Here is a 9,264-nt window from a genome sequence, read left to right as displayed (position 1 = left end):
GGGGGGGTTGTGGCAGAGACCTATTTGAGTGGGAAAGGTTGCCATGACATTCGTGGCTTTAGCCTGCTCCAGGCAAAAATACATTTGTTCTCACCCCCTATGCCCTGTGAAGCCCTGAAAGTCTTGGCTTTCCCTTTGCTAGATGAATGATTATAGAAAGTAGCGTGTAGGCTACCCATTGAAGTGCCTGTAGTTAAACAGGGATCGGGATGTGTGCAGTTGAGATAGTAAAGCATTTATATACAGTTGAGATAGTAAAACATTTATATACAGTTGAGATAGTAAAACATTTATACATATACAGTAAAACATATTATAACAGTTCAATGCTCAGGACCACTTCTTTTGGAAGTTGGACTTTTTAAAGTAGAATGCCATAGGCAGTAACAATATGATTGCCAATTGATGGTGCTTGTATTTTGGTTAAAAATGAATAGAATCACGTAATTTCTTTTGAAGAGATTTATGTAGGACAAAAGAGAATTTAACTGAGATGTAGTGGCATGATGGGAAGAGGTGGGAAAAGAGGTCTCTGTAGTGTAAATAGTATTCCATTCTTACTCACACATGAGGCGAGGTGTTGGGATGGTGAAGCAATAAGATAAGCTTAAGGGTTTATTAACCCTATCCGTACGTCCTGGGGTCTTTTTGTGCCCCCAGGGTTGTATTCTTCACATTTTAGAATACTTCTAGTATGAAGATTTCTTTGAAACTTTCAGTATTTCTCAAAAAATCGTTTTGACGGACAGCTATAAGGCAAAGCGTATGGATCCAATTTTAAACGAGTAATTTCCTCTTTGGAAAGTGGTGGGACCGAGTTCCTTACGTCGTATGGATACGATAGTAAAACATGACGTATGGATAGGGTTAATAATCATATATATAGAAGAGAAGATTAGTGTTGTTATCAGGTCTTGAAAGACGGGGCGTGTAAAATTATAGGAAAAGGGCTCAAAATATTTATGCTGTCCAAGATGCCTTGAGAGAATTCATCCGCGGAATTATGTTACCAATATTTAATTTTGTGCTGGCTTAACTTAATTATTCATGCTTAGCATTTTTCTACAGCCCGTGTTGCCTCAGACTACTTTAACCCTATCCGTATGTCATGTTTTACTATCGCACCCATACGACATAGGGAACTCTGTGCCCCCACTTTCCAAATAGGAAATATACTTGTTAAATCCGATCTGTACGCTTTGCATAGCAGTCTGTAAAAATTTTTTTTTGGGAGAAATACTGAAAGTTTCAAAGATATCTTCGCACTAGAAGTGTTCTATAAAGTGAAGGATACTCTGGGGTACAAAATGATCCCAGGCGAATGGATAGGATTAAACCACTCCAGAAGTCTTTACTCTTGACTCTTTTAAAAGTGGTTTGTGAGGGCTTTGGTCATGATGTCTTCTCCTTTCACTTTCCGACTATCTTTGTAGCGTCTCTTTAATTGTTTCTTTGTGAAATGTGGGTGGTTGATACTTCCTCGGGTGTTGTACTGTTTATCAAGTTAATGAGGTTTAATATGTGTAGCTGATGCTCCTCATTTAATGGCTTGCTGTGAGTGTGCTAACTTTCAAATATCTCCAGGTGGGTGGTTGGCGGGTGCTCTGGTGTGGTTTGCTTCTTCTTTCCTATAAAACTTTTATTGTCCTTATCTCCCCTCCTTCTTTTTTATGTTTGTTACTCTCTTGTAACACCTTTAATCTTCTGGCGCTCATATGACCTTATGCAGTTGCGAGTGCCGTAAAACACTTACAAAAACTAAAATATCTCCAGAACATCTACTCTGTTAATTATGATACATGATTACTGACTTGTGGCAGGCAGTAGACGACAGTTTGATAAAATGCCTAATTTGCTAATTTGCCAGCTTTGTAGTTGGACTCAACACCTTTCGACCACCGTACTTGATTTGAGAAAATTAGAACCTGAGGTCTCCCATTCAACTAGAAAGTGCAAAATTTTAATGCTTGCCAAAGAGTTGCCAGCTTAGAATGGGACATAGATCTAGAGAGCTTCACAAAATTCTGAATTAGTGTTAGTTTTAGTTTGAATTGAATGAAATGACCAATTTTAACCTTTTGGTTCAGGTGATATGACTATAATTTAGTTTTTAATTGGGAATAAAAAATAAAATTGAAGTATCCGTTCCATAACACAACAATTTCATGTTTTCTTCATGGGAATCTGCAGGGCGGGCTGACAAAACCAGTTACTTGTGGCAGTCAATGGAAATATTGGCTGAAAATGGACTCTGGGGGCAAATTTGCAGATTTTCATTGGATGCCATTTTATTCAAGTTTAACATGTCTTTTATTTTACCATACTGATAAGTTGTGCAAACTGCCTTTAAATTAGACGAACATATCTATTTCCAGAGGACTAAAATCTGTGAAGTAGCTCCTGTTGTCAGCATGCCTCATATATCATGTTATATTATATTCATTTTAAACTTTTACAAGCTATGTTGGGTGTAAATGCATGGGGCATTCGTAAAGGAAATGTGGGAAGTGGAACTTCCTTTGGAAGGCCATCACAGAGCTCCGGTCTACTGCTTTTGCATAGATATAACATCAGGTTTTATTGACTCTTACATTACAGAAGGCTGTTCCGCATAATTTGTATGCAGCCAAGTTTATCCTCCAATTTGTTAACATCATAAACTTCTGTATGAAACTCCCCTCCTATTAACCGGCTTTTATGAAATAGATTCTTAAACGAGTGGAAATGAAAGGTCCATGCAGTAAAACATACACTTTTGATTATAATTTAGTAGTTAAGATAGACCTGCTGGGGTTTTTAAGGTTTTTGTTTTAAATTTAATCAACTAAGCATTGCCTTGGGCCAGCTGAACTGGCATGCTGAATACTAAAAGTTTTAAGCCTTTCTCACTCACTTTGGTCTGAGGTAACTGTCCTTGTGAGAATATTTTGATCTTTTTACTGCCGAGCTTAAAACTATTTTGGCTTGTTAAATTTAGATTAGAGAGCAGGTGTGGCACAGATCGGATAGTGAGAGAGTTAACACATTATCCATTCTGGAAGAGTGGATGGTGCGTCTTTTTCATACTTTGTGTACTCTTGTAAATTTTAAATTGTCATTTCTTTTACCACTTTGCTATGAGTGGTTAGAGGGTGCTTCTTGTCTACTTTACTAAACTTCTTACCTGTGCCTCTGTTGTTGCTGAATGTGGCTCTTGATGTTTATTATTTACTCAGACCTCGGGGGAGGGGGGGGTGTGTTTGATAACTTGAACAGGCTCGCCTCAGTTGAACTGAAACAAAGAATGCTCATCTGTTATTGTTGTTCTTTTTTACTCTTTTGTACTAGCAGAAGCTAAATGGGTGTGAGGTTCTCATGAATATTTAAATGTATTCTATTTCTGAGCAGTCTTTTGAATAGGTCCAGTTTGATAAAAGTGCCTTTTCCTTGTGTCTGCTCATCTGTTCAGTGAACAAAAAGTCATCAGACACAAATGAAGTAATACTTTATAAAGTGTTGCTAAAATATTCGATTATTCTGCCCTTTTTGGGAATAATTATAATGGGAAATAAGAGGTACCCATACTTGTCTTAACATGTTAAGTGGGGAATGGGTGACTAGTGTGACAGTAAGTGTGTGTTCTTCCTGATACGCTTCACTCATCATCACATGGTGTCATGAACAGACAGGGGAAAACCTTTGCTTTAGACCTACCACGCAAAGTCTGATTTACATTTCATTTTTCAACGCGTTACAATGCCATGTAAAATGAATTTTGTGAAGGATGAAAGGATTTTCCTTACCATTGCATAGATAAAACTTGTTGATGTGTTCTCTTTTCCCCATTCAGATGTTTGGATGGTATGGCTTTACTTCCTACTCCTTTACTTTCTGTAACTAGTTTCTATCTGTCCTTATTCACTGTAATATTTCTTTTTCTCAAAACTCAAAGTTGCGTGCACCATAAAACTCTACTAAAGTTTAAAAAAAAAAAGGTGGCTGTTGTCATTTTGATATTTTTTCAACGGATTAACAAATATTTCTTTCTTTTTTCAGGTTGTGAGGATGGTTGTGTACTCGTGTAAATGCCTTAATGTTCAAGTCTTCGGTCAAGAACCCCAGCAAAGGTTTGACTCAGGTCAGTTCTCTAGCACAGTTGCAATGATGATGTCAAATACATCAATAATAATAATACTAATAATAGTAATTATTGTTATTATTATTATAATAATAATATGACGTTTATATAGCACTCAAACCTGATTAAAGAAAAAAGGCTCTGAGCACTTTGCAAATTTATACAATAACAACATATAAACCGTCCAAGTGTCGCTAACAAATAGCCAAAAAATTGACGAACGCCTGGTTCCACCGCGTCGTGACACATTTACAGTTACAAATTCCAATGGAGGGGGAAGAGGATCGTCTGTTGAATCATAGTCGTGATAAGATAAAGGTTAGTTTCATCTAATTTTCGGCACTTATATATATGGCCTTATATTATTGTGTTGCAAGTGCCGTAAAACACTTACTTAAACTTTCTTCATTATCTTTGTAAGATATCCCTCAAACTACGGATCCCTCGAACTGCCGAGGCTGGTCCCAGCGAATTCGAGCTATCCGTGTTATATACTTTATTTTTATACAGTCTAGCACTCACTTAGGAAACAGATTTTTAGTGGGTGGTTGGCGGGTGCTCTGGTGTGGTTTGCTTCCTTCTTTCCTATCAAACATCTATCGGCCTTTTTTCCCCTCCTTCTATTTTGTGTTTGTTACTCTCTTGTAACACCTCTAATCTTCGGCACTTATATGCTCTTATTGTGTTGCAAGTACCGTAAAACTCTTACTAAAACTAAAAACAAATTGTTAGGTCCTATTTAAAAGGCATACATGACGAAATTCTACATAAATAACAAAAAGATTTCCGGATCTTGTCCTTTTGGCTTTGTGTGAGCTAGACTAAATGCAACTGAAATTTGAGCTAAATTAACCGACCAACAGTTGTAAACATAATTTGAAAAATGAGTGCAATGAGTTCATGTTTTGTTTTATGTGAATATTTTTCCAGATTCCTTGGAGACCTGTCCCTTGGGGGCCAAGGGCAAGGTCATAGAGCTCATTGACCCAGGCTTCAACTTTGTAAGTCGTCTCTCACTTGTTTGTTGTTTTTTGCCATTAGTCAAAAAGTTCTCTCTCTACCCAGTGGGTGGTTGGCGGGTGCTCTGGTGTGGTTTGCTCCTTCTTTCCTATCAAATATCTATCGTCCTTATCTCCCCTCCTTCTTTTTTATGTTTGTTACTCTCTCGTAACACCTCTAATCTTTTGGCGCTCATATGACCGTATGCAGTTGTGAGCGCTGTAAAACCTCTACTAAAACTATTCTCTCTACTCATTTGTTTTGTTTTGTTTTTGCTATTCCTCAGAATGTTTTCTCACCACTCATTTGCTTTCTACCTTTCATCAAAATGTTGCCAATGTTTGAGAAGATTGTCCCGTAACAAGCATAGAAACTATAAGTGCTGTGAATGCCATGTCCTTTAACTCTATGCCCCCTCGGGACAGCGACGGTAAAAAGCTGTCCCTTTTCCCCACGGGACGCCGATCGGCGATGGTAAGAAGCCGTCCATTTTCACCACGGGACGCCGATCGGCGACGGTGTGGTATAGTATAGCGTGTACCGCACCTGTATCCTAGTGCGTGGGGATAAGTGTTGTGCGCTGACATTGACGGACAAACTGTTATTATTTTCGGACTACTCTTTTGTTTTTGCCATTTGTCAAAATATGGCTCATCGTGTTGAAGAAAACAAAGTGGGTGGTTGGCGGGTGCTCTGGTGTGGTTTGCTTCTTCTTTCCTATCAAACATCTATCATCCTTATCTCCCTTTCTTCTTTTTTATGTTTGTTACTCTCTTGTAACACCTCTAATTTTCTGGCGCTCATATGACCTTATGCAGTTGCGAGCGCCGTAAAACCTCTACTAGAACTACTAGAATAAAACAAAGCACCGGTAACAATACTGACACGGAGATCTGGATTTGATTTCGGTCTAGAGATAGATCAAATTTGGCTGGATGTGCAAGGACAAATTGTATTATCTCTACAGCCTTGTTTAACATATATAGTACTGTGTATTTTATGTTTACAGATTACCTTTGTAACCTGCTTTTGTTTTGGCTTTAAAAGTTTTTGCAAACAATGTTGTCATGCTACATTCCGGTTCTTTGCTTTGGAGATGGATATTAAATTCTGAGGTCCCGCTTCTTAGATAAACCCAAGATGTTGGATGTTGGAATGGGTGGGCGTTTGTCACTTACACTTACTACTGGTTGTGCACTTTATAAACTGCAAAAAGTCACTTGGGCAGTTGTTGTTTTGACTGTAAGGATTTGTTTTTTAGACAGACTCACAAATGCCACAAATGATTTTCTCGGAAGTCAAAAAGCTGACTTAGTCTTTTTTTAAAAATGTGTTCTCAAAACAACAGCAGTTTAAAGAAAAAAATGACTTAAGCAGCAGCCATCCTGACTAATCATTTGTTTTGTTGACAGACCCACAAATGTTACACACGACTTTTTTCAAATTGTAAGGTTTACTAAATTAACACTTTCCACCCAAGCAATGTGCAGATTGCACAACACTTGTCCCCGCCACTGACCAGGATGCAGATGGGCTAGATAAGTACTGCACCTGTATCTCGGCAAAAATACCCCAACCATTATGACATTTTCAGCATACTGAGAAAATTGAAAATGATGATTGCATGTTCACCAAAAAAGGAATTAAAATCGGAACTGAAAACATTAAATCTAGCTTATTCATCACCCAAATTCTCCTCATGGCGTAAGAGTAAAGCAGCACTCATGCTAGGTCTACTCGACATTTTCCAAAAAAATGTTCCCAATTGTTGTCTGATTTTCAACCTCAAAGGTCAAACACACCATTCAGAAAGGAAAATTATGTTTTAACAAGTGCACATGTCGAAAAGGAGATCATTGCTACAACGTTTTTGTTGCTATTATATCACATCATTGCCGCTGATTGTCGTCCTGTGGGGGAAAGGGATGGCTTCTGTGGGTGGTTGGCGGGTGCTCTGGTGGGGTTTGCTCCTTCTTTCCTATAAAAAATTCTATCTTCTCTATCTCCCCTTCTTCTTTTAAAATTTTGTGTTGGTTACTCTATTGTAACACCTCTAATCTTCAGCACTTATATGACCTTATTGTGTTGCAAGTTCTGTAAAACTTAAACTTGTACAAAGGACAGCTTCTTACCTTCACCGATTGGCGTCCTGTGGAGGCAAAGGGTTAAACACTTTAAAAAATAAAGTTTTCTCAAAACAACAAAAAGTGACTTGGACGGTTGTGTTGTGACTGTAATGATTTGTTCTGTTCACAGACCCACAAATGCCTGGTCCACCGTGAGAGAAATGATCCGTGGACGGTGTATATCTGTGTGCCGTGCCACATGCGGACGCACGCCGTCAATGTCCGAGCTAATCTGCTGGTCATCAATTCAGAGATGGAGGTCAGTTTATGGCTCTGTGTGACTATTTTTTGTTTTGATTTTGGTGGTATCATGTTTTAATTGTCTATGTCATAATCTTATTGGTGTTTTTATGGTAGAACCCAGTATGAAATTGACTGTTGAGAGATGAGTTTTGGCTTGGTGCCTGATTTCAGCTTGTCCTCTATGTTCTTCTTATTTTTTTTTTTTTTTCCTAGCTATGTGTCTTGAACATCCAGCTCACCCCCACCCCCCCGGGGCGGTGCTACTGACTGAAGTGTATTTAGGCCATTCCCAAAGGGGGGACATTGACATGTTATTATGCACAGTAGAATTGTAAATGGGCTGATTCATCAATGTCACGCTCATAACCGTGCCTGAACTGCAACAGGGAACTGCTGCCTTTTCTTTCCTAATCCTTACTATTGTCATTTTCCTCTACTTCTTTTGTATGTTTATCACACTCTTGTGACCTGCTATTTCCGGGGTGCCTTGATAGTCATAGCAGACTTCGTGCTGTTGAAGCTAGAAAGGTGAGCAGAGAACCCTGATTCCCTGTAAGGACTTCTCTGTTGACATCCACTCCTTGGTGCTCATGTGACCTTATGCAGTTGCGAGCGCTGTAAAGACTCAACTAAAACTAAAACTGTCTGTATCTGATATATAGTCCAGCACACACATAGAAAAATCTTTTTCTTAATTTTGAATTTCACTATGTAGGCTATGTGTTTTGAATACAAAGAATAAACTTGTAAGTAGAAAAAAATTTGGGTCCTGAACATCTGTTTACTGTGTGCATGTTTTACTATATTCGTATTCACTGTGTGCGTTCTAGACTGTATATGATTGATAACCCTTTTGAGATGCATTGTCACTTGCTGCTTCACTGGGCACAATTTTGGATCCCCTGGGATGACAAGTGGCTCTCAATCTAATGGTTGATTGCCGATCTGGTTTGTAAATACGACAAACTCTCTAAAAGCTGAAAATTCCTTCAAACTGAAAAAAAAAAATCTGGCTAAATTAGAAACTGTAATTTGTTTAATGAAGTTGTGTCTAATTGAAACATTAGGTGGTAAATACAAAATATGGCGAACTGCACTTGTCATTATAGTCCTCGTGCATCGCAGGGCATGACGAACACTTATATAACCTATTTGTGTTGTAAGTGGTGTAAAACTCTTACTGAAACTGAATAGAATGGTGAGTTTTTGTTTTGTTTTGTTTTGTCTTTCAGGATGGGGAGGAAGCTGTCTTAGCCATGAGGAGTAGACCGGAGTACTCGAAGGTGTTCAAACTTGTTCTGGCTAATCAAGATGGGAAACACAGAGAAGATGGTAAGTGGGTGGTTGGCGGGTGCTCTGGTGTGGTTTGCACCTTCTTTCCTGTTAAACATCTACTATCATCTTCTTGTCCCCTCCTTTTTTGTGCTTGTGAGTCTCATGTAACACCTCTTATCTTCGGCATTTATATGACCTCATTGTGTTGCAAGTGCCGTAAAACACTTACTAAAACACAAAACAATCTTCAGTATTTATATGACCTTAGTGTTCTAAAAGTGATGTAAAACTAAAACTGACATTTCCCCACCATGCGTTTTGTTGTAAGTCCAGATTTCCTGGGTGAGTGGTTGGCGGATGCCCTAGTGTGGTTTACTCCTTCTTTCCTATTATAAAATTATCGTCCTTATCTCTCCTCCTTCTTTTTTATATTTGTTACTCTCTTACTTGTAACACCACTAATCTTCGGCACTTATATGAAGTTATTGTGTTGCAAGTGCAGTA

At 38.4% G+C, this 9,264-nt stretch overlaps 1 protein-coding gene across 1 annotated transcript in view; it reads left to right on the top strand.

Annotated features, from left to right (window-relative positions):
• Positions 1 to 4,035: 4,035 nt before the first annotated feature.
• LOC101864250 overlaps positions 4,036 to 9,264 on the top strand; it is a gene marked incomplete at its 5' end in the record, with an annotated part of 13,837 nt that continues 8,608 nt past the window's right edge. The window contains 4 exon segments of the mRNA XM_013086927.2: positions 4,036 to 4,117; positions 5,048 to 5,118; positions 7,373 to 7,501; positions 8,718 to 8,817. Coding sequence (XP_012942381.1) covers positions 4,036 to 4,117; positions 5,048 to 5,118; positions 7,373 to 7,501; positions 8,718 to 8,817 — 382 coding nt within the window.

Source organism: Aplysia californica, unplaced genomic scaffold (genome assembly GCF_000002075.1).
Source record: "Aplysia californica isolate F4 #8 unplaced genomic scaffold, AplCal3.0 scaffold00522, whole genome shotgun sequence".
NCBI lineage: Eukaryota > Metazoa > Mollusca > Gastropoda > Aplysiida > Aplysiidae > Aplysia > Aplysia californica.
Note: the sequence above shows the minus strand (reverse complement) of the source record. Positions and strands in the feature narration are given on the sequence as shown.